At 41.9% G+C, this 15,834-nt stretch overlaps 1 protein-coding gene across 1 annotated transcript in view; it reads left to right on the top strand.

Moving 5' to 3' along the window:
• grin2da (glutamate receptor, ionotropic, N-methyl D-aspartate 2D, a) overlaps positions 1–11,556 on the top strand; it is a 274,557-nt gene extending 263,001 nt beyond the window's left edge. The window contains exon 19 of the mRNA XM_085395309.1: positions 3,417–11,556. Coding sequence (XP_085251435.1) covers positions 3,417–6,584 — 3,168 coding nt within the window. The 3' untranslated portion in view covers positions 6,585–11,556. The remainder of the gene's footprint in view (positions 1–3,416) is intronic.
• Positions 11,557–15,834: the final 4,278 nt, after the last annotated feature.

Here is a 15,834-nt window from a genome sequence, read left to right as displayed (position 1 = left end):
GCTCCTCCTGTGACACAATGCAGCAGAAATGGCTAATTTACACAGATGGGAACACTGGGGTGTTTATTTCTGACATTTGGGATCCATCATACTGTATGAGTAGACTACTCAAGTGCCACTAGAGTCTGAGTCTACTAAGTATTGCTTTTCCACTGTATAGTACGCATTCTTCTACAATAGATTTAGTGACGCAAATGTAGATTTGTAGGTCTGTGATACAACAGAATAGAACTTATTTGGAAAGCGTCATAAAAGGAAGGTCGAGATTTGATCATTGCATTGCACTGATTATGCACACCTGACTTTAAGGAATTTAACCTAAGTAAATTCAATGTTTAGCTTTTTTACGCTTTGATATAGTGAAATGTATCCATGTGGACTGTTTTAGTGATTTGCCTGATTTTGGTGAGATCTGCTGATGCGAGATGTCTCCTTTGTGTTTAGTATAATGGAACTAAAAAGCCCCGGCCTTGTGGTACCAGAAAAAAATAATAATGAAAGGAAAAACTCAGCAGCACTGTTTCTTTCCAGAAGTCATGACTCAGACACAAAAACACCCACAAATCTTCTTGTTGCAGATTTTGTAGGAACTATTTTCTTCTTCGTCTCCATCCACCAGCCAAAGTAAGTGTGCAGATAGCTAGCAGTTGAGCTAAGCTTAAGGGGACCCCAGTAATAAAGGAGTATAATCTGGCAGAAAGAAATACTTTAGATTAAATGTTTTTTTATAAACTAGAGGGAAAAGACTGTTCCTTTAATGTGCACGTACCACACACACATTAACTGTGGTTAAGTGTACTGCCTGGAGTGATCATTTAGGAGGCATGACACATAATGATCCAACTGCTTACTGAATTCAGCAGATAATTGTCTCACATAGACACAGTCATATATTACATGGAATTTGTACTGGGGATATGGAAGGGTAAAGATGCTTCCGTATCTGTTTTAAGTGATTCCTGACATTTTTATTCTCTCTGTTACTCTGTTAGCTATGTCAGGTAATATGTGTGTACAAGTGCATCTGTTGGTTCTGTGTGTAATGATACAAGAACCAAGTGTGATTTTCTGTATGCACTTATATCTGTTTTTACCATCTTGGTGAAAATCTATTGTGTTCTTTGCAATCTTTGATATCCATGCACGTATTCCCTGTTGGGCTTGCTGTCAGATCCTTTGGAGTGCACGTTAACCTTCCTTCATACATTCAGAACGTTTCAGGATTTTAGAAAAATCTAGTCTCTAGATCTCTAGACCTTAAGAATAAAAATATCACTTAGATGTAGAAGGCCCAGTTAGCTTCTACCTCCTGTGCTATATCCAATGCTTGCTGCAAAGTCTTTGCAGCTGGCCTGCTTTAACCCAGTCAGAGACTCCCAAGTTTCAATTTCACAGTGTACTGCGCCCCATGCTCTGGGGACTGCGATAGCACTTCTGCCACTAGGTTTGCTGATTCATGGGTCCAGAAGGGCCATTATTACAGTCCCTCCATCAGATCTGGGTTCGGGTGAGGAGCGGAGATTCACAGGAAGTTCCACACATTTTATCATTGAGATCTGGCAGATATTGGTAGATCATATAAATCATTCTCACATGTGAGGAATAATGGAGTTGTTTTTTTTTCCTTTCTTTCTTTGATTTACATAGCTATTTAGTAGTGCTAATGGATTACCATCTGTCTACAGTAAGCTGTAACAACACAAAGGCAGGAGAGAAAGAGCATCCAGACACAGCAGAGATGGAGTTGCTCACCTAAGACAAAGTTAGAATTGATTACTCCTGTTTGGGATTTAGAATTGCAAAAGTTTTAAAATGTTTAAAAATGTTATGATGCGCCAATAATTTACCCATCAGTCTGACTCACCCGTGTCATGTGTTATTCATAAGTTTTGCTGAAAGGTTGCTGAAGAGATGGAAAATACTTGACTGGTGATTTTAAAGTGCTCTCTCCAGTTTGGAGTAGTTCATTAAAACCAAGTAAGAACAATCTTTATTCTTTTTTTTCTGCTCAAATGACAGAAAATAACAACAGCAGTACATTTGAAAGTGAGCCTTTCTGTCCTGATATTTTCTAGCCAGAATGGAAGGTAGTCCAAAATATTTAATATGAGAAAAAAATATCAAGATTTAATTTTATATCCATGTTTAAGTATAAGTATAAGTACAAAAAAATCTTTCTTTTTTGTTTTCTGGACAGTTTTTTTTACAATAACATGGCAGAAAAATTGAAATCTACACAAAGTTTTAGAAGCAGAATTGTTTTTGTTGCCACTGAAATCTCCTCTAGTTAAGATCAAAGAAAATATTTTAATCTTAATTTGTGCATTGGGAAAATAAGCAGTGTGAACACATGAAGCTTGTGTTTAGTTTCAGTTAAGTAACCAAACTGGCAGCTGGAAAGAAGAGCGGTTCAGTTAAATGAAGCTTCAGTCACCATTTGTTTTATTGCTCAGTGACAAAATAGTTTTTGTTGCTTCTGCTCTCCCCTTTGTTTTGACTCCTCTCCAGAAGCTGGATACTACTTGCACATAGCGCTCTCTTCAATTGATTTTCACAGTGCTTTTGGAGAAAACATAGTCCTGTTCCAACTGAGTGACACTTTGTTTGCTGAAAGCTTTGTTTGGTTTCATAGTGGGAAAATTGACAATCCCAGAAGCCTGGTAAACTCAGTCCAAAGTTGTGTTTGTTTTTTTCCCCAAAACTCATTAATATTTAATGGGCAGTACTCTTTGACTACTCTCTTCAGATGAGATATGACCGTGCAGAAAACAATAGGTAGTTGGAAACCACCTACAGCAAATTCCCACCATTCTGAGAGAAAGGAAAATTAGTTATTTACAGAATAGAATCCATTTGTTTTGAACCTGCTAAGCTACGGAGTCTGTGTTCTCAGTCTGAATAATATTCTGGTAAAAAGTTACAATGCAGGCAATTTTAACTCATGCTCTGTGAGGTATCTGTAGCAGCTGCCTGAAAGAGACTTTCTTTATAACACTATGCAGTATCTCATTAACACTATTATTCTATTTTTATGGTCTGTAACGATACATTTACCATCAACAGAAGTGTGTTTATAAAAATGTGTCTCTCACACTTGTCGAATGTACAAAAACACATTGTTTAGTGTCAGTTGAAAATGGGTTGAAGAATGGATCTTGATTTTTAGAATGCTAGTAAAGGTTGAACTCATGGTCCTGCTGTACTGTATTTCATCCATACACAGTCTTCTGTGGATAGCTTTCACATGGTTTGTAAAGATATCAGATCAAAGCTGCTCTGTGGGTTTCCTTTTCAAAATTGGGGATGTCAGGCTCTCTGTGTCTCTCTGTCTCTGACACATAGACACACAGTTCTTTCTTATCATACTTGACAGCCTGCTGGTCTAATTACAATCTCTCTGTTATCTCTCCACCCAGGGGATGTACAGTTGCTGCCAGTTTGAGGATGAGACAACACCGGGAGGGAGCAAAAGCTCTTTGCCCCAGTACCACACCGTGACCAACATGCCTAGTGCACCCCAACAACACCTTGTTACAGCCACAGTAAACAACACAACTGCCATTGCCATGGTGCAGCAGCAACAACCGCAGAAGCACCACCAACAGCAACCAGGGCAGACCTATACCACTATGTTGCCTGGGTCTCCGCCAACTGCTGGACACTCAGCAATGGCTCTTGGTCCCTCAACTAGTCCCTTACTAGAGGGCCCCATGCCTTGCTCCACTTTCTTGCCTCGACATGACCGCAGACTGGCTGTGGTTGATCGCTGGAACAGGCCAAAGCCAGAAAAGGTTGTGAGCACAGGCAGTTCTGGAGGCGTTGGTGTTGGAGGGATAGCTGGTGGGATCACTGAACTACAGGCCCAGCAGCAGTATCAACAAAACCTTGGGCAGCACTGGAGCCTGCAAGGAGGAGTTGCAGGTGGAGCAGTGGGAGTAGGTGACACAGGGCTAGATGAATATAAGCGTTACTATGGTCCTATTGATCCAGAGGGGCTAGGATCTAACTCGGACCAACAGGCAGGGGGCCCCCAGCAGACTCCCAAAGCCAATTCTCGAGGCCCCAAGGCCTCAGGTATGCCAAGGCTACCTCCTAAAGGCTCCCAACAAGGCCCGGGGCACCTAATCTCCAAGCCTCCTCCACCAATCCCATCTTCTCCACGAAGGCCTCCCTTCTGGCGACGAGGCAGCTTAGCTCAGACAAGAAGAAAAGGCTCAGGAGGTCCCCTGTATGAGAACATCCTCCCTCTGGGGAGGCGAGGAGGTGGGCGATATGGAGCAAGTGATGGAGGTGGAAGAAGAGGACGTCGTCCCCCTCCACCTCCACCTCTTCCTGCCCCTCTTTCTTCTCCAACACACACCCCTACCACTCCCTCGTCCCCATGCCATTTCTACTCGTCTTGTTCCAGTGCCTCGTCTTCTTCCTCTTCTTCCACATCATCCTCATCCTCTTCTTCATCCTCAGTGTCACTTTCTCGTTCAAACTCACCTTCTTCTTGCTCAAGTGACAGCTCCTACAACTCCTCGCTTAGTTTTCGGTATCGAGCAGGTGATCGGGATTTTATCGTAGATGATGAATATGACTCAGATCTCCTTACAGAGGAGTCCAGCCTCCTTCTTGGGAGGAAGAAAATTCGATCACGCCGAATGTCATCGCGCTCACTGCCGTGCAGCCCGCCACCTCCACCAGTACCACCACGCAAACCACGGCCCCAAAGAGATTATGGTAGAGAGAGGACTGGCAGCCAACTGGCCCAGTTACAGGAGTGGTGGGCATCATGGGGTGACAGAGACCGAGGGAGAAGTGGAGCAACAAGCCGAGGAGAAGGAGGAGTGGGTAGAGAGGAGAAGAGACACCACAAAGAGAGGGAGCGTGAAAAAAAGAGAAGGAAGAAAGGTCGAAAGAAAAAGAAGAGGGAGGAGAGAGAGAGAGAAAGGGAGCGAAAGCGGCGCAAAGCAAAGAAAAAGAGGAAGAAAGATGATAAGATGAGGAAGAGAGACCGGAAAAGGTCAGAGCAGGAAGGAGGGGATCCTGAAAAAAGAGAGGAACTCAAATCAGGAACACCAGACTTCCCATCTTACCCAGCACTGAGGCGAGAGTCCTTTCGGAAAAAAAGTGAGAGCTCAGTGAGAAGTTACGGATGGAACATCCCAGGTGAAGATGAGCGAAAAGAAAGAGAAGAGAAAACCAGGGATGATGGGGAAGACAGCAGAGGAAAGGAAAGACACCACCGGCGAAGAAACAGCAAGCACTATCACAGCTCGAGCAGCAAGCCTTCTACATCAGTCAAGTTCTGGGGAGGGGGCAACCCATCCTCTGATGCCATTCCATCTGCCTTCCTGCCCTTGTTGCCTGCCTCTTCTAAAAGGAGGAAGAGTAAAAGTTCAGACAGGGATGCTCTAGGAGTAGAAGGAGAGAGGAGGCCATTGTTGGGACGGAATGAAAGAGTGGAGGTGCACTCCAAGGAGGGGCTGTCCTTCCATGAGTGGGAATCTGAAGTGGATGATGAAGAAGAAGATTCGGAGCGTGACAGGAGGAAAACAGAGCATGTGAAGAGGCGTGGAGGAGGAAGGACAATGTCTGATGATGAGCGTGAACGTGATAAGGTAGTCGGGATATATTCTGATGATGACGGTTCTTCAGGGGAGTTTGGGAAATTTGAGAGGTACTGGGAAGATCACGAAGGTAGAGCAGTGGGAGGGATTGGAGGGGGAGGTTGGTTTTTCAGTACCTATCCTTCCCGGGAAAAAGCTGGCAGCATCAACAGCAGAGATGACCTGTTCCTGGAGCAAGGAGAGAGGTGGGGAACAGCGGAGAGTGGCTGGGGATCAGGGGGAGGTGGAGGTGGGGGAGGAGAGCGAGGGTGGGGATCAGGTTCGCACTGGCCCCCACCTCCTCTCACGCCGCCACCTCCTCGACGATACTGGTCAGTGGACAAGCTCCACATACAGGATGAGAAGAGGAGTAAGCGCAAATCAAAGGATAAGGGAAGAGGGCACGCTGCTTGTTCCTCCTGTCACTCCCCGAGACACCACCCACACTCCCATTCCTCCAAATGGGCTCGCGTAACTTCACGAAGCCAGGAAGAGCTTTACCACCACTGCCAGAGCTTTAGTGGTCCCATGAAGTCGAAACATGACTCTTCATCTTCGTCCAAACCCGATCGGTCACAGAATCCATCAAAATCTGGCAGCCAGTCAAACCTCAGTATCCAGCAGCGCACACAGAGAACAGACAGGGATCGAGATCGAGGAAGACAGGCTTCCCCTCCTCCAACACTTATCCCTAACATGCCACCTCCGCTCCCTGCCCTTCCAGCTCCACCCTCCTCATCTCTTTCTATACATGTTCCTCCACCTACTCCTTCCTCTTCTGTATCTTCTCCTTCTGTGGTCTCATCAACACCAGGGGCACCCCAAGCCTCGTCCATGGCTTCGGCAAGTGCCAAACTGCAGTACCAGAGATTGCGCTCTGTACCCCAGCCCCAGAGATTTCCTCAGTCCCCTCATTTACCCCTCAAAACCAAGAGCCTTTGCTCCCGAAGGGGCTCTGCCCATTTCTCCAGTGTGGAGAGTGAGGTCTGAAGTTCAACAAGGTATCAAAAGTCATAAGAGAGAGCCCTTCGAGGCTAAAGCAGTTGAACTGGATTTGAATCTGCCCAGCAGCAAACATGCTGCCAAGCCAAGTCAGTACAGCATACGCACTGAGCCCTTTCCTAAAGTTCTGCACAAATAAACAAACCAGAAAGCCAAACAAACCCAATGGGGTAGGTCAAAGGAAAACATGAGCAATCTCTTGTTACTTCCTTTTATTCCTCTCAGTATGTGAAAGACTACAACCACAGTAACAACTTCTGAAGTAAGTTAACCAAGACACCGAAAGCAAATCAAACATCAAAAGTGGTACAAACGAAGGAGAATCCTTTGCTCTAGAAAGTAAAGGGCTTTGGATGTTGAAGCAGAGCAGTAGTTTGTATTCATAGGATTCTTAATGCTTACTGAGGGCTCAGGAACTTTGTAGTACTGTATACCTGCTGCTCTCAGAAGCCTTTAAAACAGAACACTTTCTTGCTTTTTGTTTTTGTGTTGTTTTTTTTCTTACATAAATCGCTTATCCCTTATTTCCCTATTTTTCGTTGTCCTTAACAAACTGTTTACACCCCCGCAGAACTGTGACGCCCGTTTGAGGCACCTTTGTTGTGTATGATCAATACCTTCTTGCTTAGAAGAAGAGGAGGGTGGTAACCACCTTGTCTTTTCCGGTGTCCGCTGTTTTTCTTTAGTTTACACCACTGCCCCCTTTCCCCAACGTATTCTATCCCCTTTATTTTTATTGTTTTGTTCTATTCTTTCAATGTGTTTTCCAATTCCTTTCCCGCCTTATTCACATGTCTACCTTGTCATCTCTCCTGTCATCTCCTCTCCCGTCCTCCCCTCTTGGCTCTTCTCCTTGATGTGATTATTCTGTGTGTCTGTGCTTTTCTGTGTTTGTATTTTTGACAACAGGGTAAGTCAACTGTGACTGATATTCTACTGGCTTAATGAAAAGCTGAGTGCCAAACTTAAGTAGAGCTCAACATCAATCTGTACAACGTTAGCAGCTGTGTTTCCTTTTATCTTGCGGAGTATTCCATCATCTCCAAAATATGCACACATGCTAACACTCACACACACACACATACACGGACGCACACACACTCACATAAAGCTACATCCAATGACATGTGCAGCCTAAAAAGTCACTTCATCCAATCCTGGTTTTGAGCAATATCTTGTTCACCCTCTGTTCATGTCACAGCTTTATTCTTTAAAAAACCTTTACTTCTGTGTTGTAGTTGTTGTTGTTATTGATGGTGTTCTATATATCAAGACACGTATTAAATCAAATACAATGTAAGCACTGTGCCATACTACTCAAGCTTGGGTGCAAATGAAACATTCTCTCAACTACCTAACTGCGACAATGGAGTGTCTGTTTCCTCCCTGTATTCGACTGAATGTAAAGTCACCCTCTAAACAAGTGTGCTGCAACAACAATTAAGACACTTTAAGAAGGAAATTGTAGCATCTCTGACAGTTTAGTGACAGAGCTCAGTTCCTGCTGACATAAACAACGCTGTACTAACCTGGTAAGGTAAGCTACTGAAAAAGCGAAGCTGCAATGGGTTATGGGTTAGAAATTACTTGATTTTTGTTTGCTTGTGTTAAACTTAGCAATCCAGGTTTTGCGTGGCATGATGGATCAGTCTAATACTTTACATGGGGCTACACGGATTGTTAGGCAAAGATGCAGGGAAATAAATACTTATAGCCTTATGCTAATTGCTCCTGCCATATGTTTTGTGTAAATTATGAAGTTTTAGTCAACATGTGTGGACAGGACGGTCAGGCAAGGATTCTATTGGAGCAAAATTAGACCTTGTACGAGTGCCGTTTTGATGTCAAAGAGATTATGGCTGTGTTGTTATGATAGCAGGGTTTGAGAAAGTGTTGGGTTTGAGTGTATAGAAGACACAGTAGAACCTCCTGTGATATTGTTTTTTTTGTTTGTTTTTAAGTATTTCTCACCTTGTAAATGTGTAACCAAGAGCTATAGCTTTTTAATCCATTACCGAGCTGACACCAGCAGTTACACTCCGATGTCAAGCACTTAGCAAGAGTAGTCTGTTAGAACCATCAACATTAGAATTCAGCATCAGGACACTGGACATCAGCGGAGTACAATTAAATAGGCAAGACCCGCCGGCACAATGCTGTTTGTGTTTTCATTTGGTCAAGGTGACTGAGCCAGCTTTCCCATTCGTCTGGTCAGCTCATGTCGTTTGCCTCTAACTGCATCTGAGCCATAATTTACTTCAGCTGAAGAAAACAAAAAAAGAACTTATATTTTAACATGAATTTGCTGTGTAGAGTTTGTCTGACTTTCTTTTAACTAAAAATCTAGATATATATATTATATATATATATTTGTGGCGGTGGGTAGCGTTAGATAAAATTGTTGTTTAGCATCTTAATATTTGGGGATATTGTTTCTCATTTCCACTTCATTATAATAAAAAAAAGTATATAATTACTTTGTGTTAATAATCTTCACAGACCACAGGGAAGTTCCTTACACCAGATTATAGATTTCCATTCTTCAAACGTGAGACTGTATTACATCAAGTTATAGAGTTCAGTACTTATTACAATCAGCAGCAACAACATAACTGAAGTGAAAGCTGGAAAAGCATGAAGTGTAATATGTTTCTGTGCATTCACATCGCAAGCAATTCATGTTTGTTGCCAAAAATCACACTCAATACTTTAATCTTGTTTGGCGAGCACGCTTTCACTCCCAGCTCGTTTGATCAGAACTCTTTGAATGCATCATACTTGAATGCCCTGGCTATTCTTTAGCACAGGGGTGTCCAACTCCATTCCTGTCCTGCAGCTTTTAGACGCACCCTTGTTCCGACACACCTGAATCAAATGAAAGGCTTGTTATCAGGCCTTTGCCAAATGTGATGGCTGAAGAGGTAATCCATCCATTTGATTCAGCTGTGTTGGAGCAGGGATGCATCTAAAAGCTGCAGGACAGTAGCTCTCGAAGACTGGAGTTGGACACCCCTGCTTTAGCGTAACTGTTCAGCCTGCAGGGTTAGCTTTGTCATCATGCATGCATATTTTGATCCAAACCATGATCTGTTCCCAAAAGCCAAATGATTTTTGTGCCTAAATGATGAATGACAAACCAAAAACCAGTCAGTTAAAAAATAAAATTAGTTCACAAAACTCTAACACTGTATATGAAGCTCAGACAACTGGTCAAATGTCTGTTGATTGGTATCACCACTACCCTTTCTGCATGTCTTTTTTAGACTCTGTCACTTTTTCGAAAATGTTCGCACTCGGTGTTCAGTTTTGCCAGTGCAGTTGTGTAAATAGCACTGGTATTATTGATGCTAGGAATAAGAACATTAATTTGAGTGCAGAAGCCTTGTTGCTACACTCCTACACTAAAGTACTAGCTCAGTAACACAGCAGCTGCTAGCGGTGTGAATACAAAGCTTGGGTGTTTCATTAGAAAAATGAGCCACCGGCCTTTCCTTCTTTCCCCTTTCCTCTTTGTCCTCATGTCGATCCATTGCATCAGTGCGTGTCTGCCGCTGTAAAGCTGGTCTGTTTTTTAAAAGAAGAAGAGTATCTGTGGATATATTTATTTCATCAAAAAAGCATATCTAAATATATATATGACACTATATTTCAAGATTAAAATCTATGTTATATAAGTTTGTCTACTAAATTTACGGTATTATCTCAATGAGTGTGTCTTTTTTGTCCGTTTGTCCGTCTCTCCTTGTCTTGAAACTCCTGCACCGCTCCTTAGCGCCCAGTGAAAACAGAGACCAGTATGTAACTGTGTTTTTGCTCACTTAAGACCAACCATCCACCTCCATTAGCTATGTACTGTAGCTAACATTTAAGGGTTCATCAAAGTGACAACATGGAGGGGTGCGTGAGTGTCTTACGACCGTGTCACTGTAGCAGTGGTGGCATGTGTTTGATTACCCAGAGGGGCCTTTATTTTTGGTTTGGGCTACAGATTAATGACTAATTAAACCTTTTATGGATACAGCAGCTTTTACCACAACTCTCACTTGTGTAGGCGGGGGTCACATTCTTGACCCTGTTTTGAGTTCTCCAGACCCATGACTTTATACCTTAGTGTAGAGTGAGGTGACCTCTTTAAAAAAAACAATGTAGCGAGCAGCACAGGCTTCTTTTTTTTCTCCTTTGCTCTTTTGCATCTCTTAGTAGCTGTATTGCTATACGAACCATGCACAGCTACCCCTGCCAACCAACCTATATGGTAAATACTGTATAAGGACTTTGATATCCATACATAGTGTGTTGTATCTGCCAAGCTGCTGTGCTATAAAACAAAACAAAAAAAAAAGGAAAAAAATAGTTACACACAACAAACACAAAGTTTCTTTCTTAATTTTACAAAACTGGGGAAGCTAATACGACACATGTCAGGGGCAGAGCCAAATCTGCTAGTGTGGTTTCCACTAAGGCCAAAAATGGTCGAACCAGGGCTTTACTTTGATCATCATATTTTCAGACAACATAAACGATATCGCCACTTTTTGCCAACAAGAAAGTAAAGGCTCCAAATGTAGAACATCTTATACTTTTACATGTTTAAGATGCATTCAATGTATAGTATTCCTCTATGGACACTGATATATTCATATTCCAAAGTGTGTTTAAGTGTATTTAAAGCTTCTAACATTTATTGCATTTATTGTTCCTGAGCCCTGGCAAGCCCAGTTTTAGCCTGCAGTGGGAGGATGTCCACAATTTCTGCCTGTATGCCTCTGAACAATGTCTCAAGGCCTTGTAATAATACTGCTGTTTTGAGTGACTGTATGGGTTGATGGCTGGTGGTGCTGCACTTTATTGTCAGCACCTCACACACACGCAAAGACATGTGTACACACACAAACACAGATACACACCACACACACGCACAGATGTGGTTAGATGTTGCCATCCCTCTGCTTCAGCCACATCTACCACCAGTGGGGATAATGACAATACTGTGCTGTACTGCAAGACAAAAATAAAATGATTTTAATAAAGAACTGAAGCAATGGTCTGATTTTATTTTCAGCTTTATTTTTTCTTGACATTCGAGGATCTTGGCTGATGCTTGCCCCAGAACATGTAAGGGAAAAGACTTGTTCTTAGCCAGGTGAGGAAAGAAACAACACGATTTTTAGTATCATTTAAGTCATTTTAGTAACGAAATGATAAAAGTGGTGGGAAAATATGTTAGTCTACCATGGTGAATTTCTACCCTGACAACATGTTTAAAAAAACCATAAAGGTAGGTTAAATCTGAGGAATGATTTGTTAGATTCAGGTGGATTTTTGTGTGTGCGTGAGTTGTTTGAGATAAACTAGGAAGGCTAACTAGCCTGTCATGTGACATGTGTGTTTGTTTGAATTTTACATGTAAGAGGTCAGCATGGTAGAACTCTGCATAAGAGATACATGATGCTAGTGAAATGCACAGCAGTTTCTTGGTGTATCTTCTGCAGACAGAGTGACTGTAACCCAACACCTTGGTTAATGCTGGACTGAAACTGAATTGTGGGGATAGGTTAATTGGAAAATCTAAATCACCCATAGGTGTGAATGCGGGAGTGAATGAGAGTGCGAATGGTTGTCTGTCTCTGTGTGTTAGCCCTGCGACAGACTGGCGACCTGTCCAGGGTGTAACCCCGCCTCTCGCCCTATGACAGCTGGGATAGGCTCCAGCACCCCCCGTGACCCTGAAATGGATAAGCGGAAGCGAATGGATGGATGAAACTGAATTGAAAATTGATCTCTCAGACATAAGTAATGAACAATGTGGTGGCTAGTTTAACACAGTTTAACGCATGTAGAGCTAAGCAAGGAAATGATAATAGGGCAAAAATCCAAGAAGGCCAATGACGTTTCCCTGCTAAATGCAACAGAAATGATGGAAAAGAGGGGGAGAAAAGGCAAAGATAAAGTAAATCAGTTAGAGAACAAGTGACAGAACTAGGCAATGAAGAAAACAAGGGAAGTGCCAGTTGAAGACACCAACGCTGATAGAGATGACTAAAGAGAGATGTAGAAGGAAGCGGAGAAGTGACTCTCTGCAGGACAAGATAGAGGCAGTTGTCATTTCTGCCGACAATAGGCCACCACAGAGCATTGCCTGTTTTAGGAGCACAGCAGATATGGAAAAATCACTCTCTCACACACACTCGCACACATTATTCACCTCCGTCTCTTGCTATCCTTCAAAGAAACATATTGCAGTCATATTATCAGCCACACAAAGCACACACACTTTCTCCCTCTCACTCAGCAGGAATTGCCTTCTAATACTCCTTCTGTTTGACGTTTTGCAGTCCTATACTTAGACAGCAGGTTCAGGAGTTCAAATGTGTTGACTGTAAATGAAAAGCACACACAAAGGCGACGCACTAAATTTCTGCTGTCAAGTGTTTGCGCACTTTGATTAATGCCTCCTCTTAATGTCTCTCGTGGGGTGCCAACCAGCATACATGTGTGTCTACAACCCCCCAACTCAATAACTTCCTCTGTGAAAGGTCGTAAAATGTCACAGTTACAGTTAATCAAGATGGAGCTTTTCCCCCGCAAAGCACTCAGTGTCATATTTATGAGACATCTTGATTTGTTTTCATCGTAAATGGACATTATGAGTTTGCCACTTCAAAATGTAAATATTAAATTGCATTAACACTCATCACCAGATTTCAGCAGTTCAGGAATCTTTTTTTCATCAGTGAAATCAGGTCAAAGGTCAAACATTTCCGATAAAAATACGAATGCAGTTGGACTGATCAAGCCCCGTCAGTTTAGGTCTTTATCAGTTGGACTCATTCACTGCTTCCAGTCTGCATAACATATTCGATTGCACTGTTTATGCAAAAGCTCTATTATTAATTCTTAAGAACGAATCGCTGCCAGTCATAATTTAAGTTCAGTATTTGCAGCCGTTGATTGACACTCACTGATATCCAGTAGCACTACATGTAGTTTGTGCAGTTTTTACCTCAGAAAATAAGGGTTGCAGAAGGTAGCAGGGCTTTATTTGAAACAATGCATCAAAAGCAGCATTACTGGATTTGGTGTACGAATTAAAGCACTCTCTGTATTTGTTTCAATTTAACAGACACCCTTCATTTCTCACCATGGCTTTTATTGAGAAACATTTGCAAGACTATGTTGTGAAAACCCACATAGTGACAATAGACCAAGGCATTTATTATTTGCTGTGTTGTTGATGGGCAGAATTTTCATGCATTAGTTGTTAAAAGGTACTGTTAGCAATTTTGGGGGTTATTTAATAGAAAAAAAGGATACTGGGCTGGTAAATATACGTAGATGAGTGTGTAATTATAATTTCCATCAAACTGTAGCATTTCCATAAAGTTGTAAATAACACATTAAAAATGCATCAGAGTGGGTTTGCCTCACCATATGAATATAGTGGCAGGAAATGACATCTCCCTTCTGAATAATCACATTTAGTAATGTGGCTAGAGATTGGTCAAGTAGGTGAAACACTAACAGAGGTGAAGCCGTAGGTGTTTGCTGTGGAGGGGCATTTAAATTTGTGTGCACCTTCAGACTCAGTTTTACAGCTGGAGATGGAGTCCCCTTCACCAAAGGTATAAAAACCTGAAATAGTGAGACAATGCTACTGCCATCCTAATAAAATGTCACCTTTTTCTTCCTCACCTCTAGCCTCATCTCCTGAGCTGATGTCAGGGCTCTAACACACAGAAACATGCAGAAAAACATGCTGGGTTGCCACAGTCATCATCATTTACAGTCTGAATGTAATATTTTTGATGAATATTTTCTGACTAAAAAGCTGCCACATCACCCACCATAGCTAGAATTATGCACTTGAACTGGGAAAGAGAAGAAAACAGTATTCAGATGATTTCAATCTGCAATCTACTGACATGTAGCAGAGTCAGCAGATCATTGGCGACTTTTACATGCTATGTGCATTGGTGAACCTCTTTGTAATGTTGTATTGTCTAAAATGTCATGTTACAGTGGTTCCTAAATGCTTCCATGTTGCAAGAATACCATGTATAGCTGATTGTGGAATATCTGGGAAACAAGAAATTAGAGCTAAACCAATGGTGGGACCCTTTTACAGTACCGCATTCAAACTGAGTAAGCTCTTTAAAATAACCTGTTCTTTCAAAAATAATTGTAAAGGGAGACTGCATGTTCAGGTGCTTGATTTTATAGGACTCCTGACTGAAAATATCTGAATTCAAAGAGGCATGCTGAAGTACTTTAGTCTGCCCACATAGTGTATGTGCCCAGCTTAAGGTGAAAAAAACAACCAATGCAAATAAATTCTAAACAAAATCTAAACAATGCCTCTTTGCATAAGGGCATAATATTAAAAAGGACAAAATCAAACATGGACCCAGTTGGTTAATTATTAGTAATTCAGTCTCTATCTGGAAGGTTTCCATGTGAAATACATGTATGACTGAAAGTGTTCACTTCATCAATAAGATGGCCACTTATTGGGAACTGGGGTAAAAAGTGAGTGGGTGGCAGCATGTAGAGAGGTTGACACTATCGCTTCACAAGCAAAACATTAGTTTTGGATAGCTGGTAGCATTTGTGAAAATGGAGGGATGGATGTTTTAAAACCTTGAAACTGTTGTGTGCTGGTGTTGGTTCAACTTGATTCAACTTTACACTGCCAAGCACGATGAAATTGTCTTGCACAATGGTCTGACCTTAGCTCTAATTGGTCTAATTGCTGGTTGAGTGATCTGTTATCAGTTAATACTTGTGTATGAAAACCTCGGTGCTCTTGTAGCTGAACAGGAGTAAATTCTTCTGTGTTATGTTTGCAAGTTCAGCTGAGTGGACTGAAAATGAGGAAGCAATGTAACAAACAGCAAAAACAGGTTTTAATGAAAAACTGGTATACACAAAGCTCAAAGGGAGATTCAGTACAATCCAAAATAAGTCATCCAAAAAATAAACATAAGATAACAGTAATAATAATGATAAACAGGAAAAGAATTTAAGCCAAGGATCATAAAAAGCATGCAGGTGATTAACTAGGCTGGGAAAACGGCCGGGGAATACTGATGAACTGACAAAGTCTAGAGGAAGAAGACAGTGGACCCACACACACACACACACACACACACGAACATACACACAGAGCTAAGTGGAAAACAAGACAGTTGAAAGTAATCACTGTGGGGCAGGCAGTCAATCTGGCGGAAAAAAAAATTAA

The sequence above is a fragment of the Rhamphochromis longiceps genome, linkage group LG22 (assembly GCF_057381845.1).
Source record: "Rhamphochromis longiceps isolate RC_006_pf linkage group LG22, R_longiceps_female_GT1.1, whole genome shotgun sequence".
Classification (NCBI taxonomy): domain Eukaryota; kingdom Metazoa; phylum Chordata; class Actinopteri; order Cichliformes; family Cichlidae; genus Rhamphochromis; species Rhamphochromis longiceps.
Note: the sequence above shows the minus strand (reverse complement) of the source record. Positions and strands in the feature narration are given on the sequence as shown.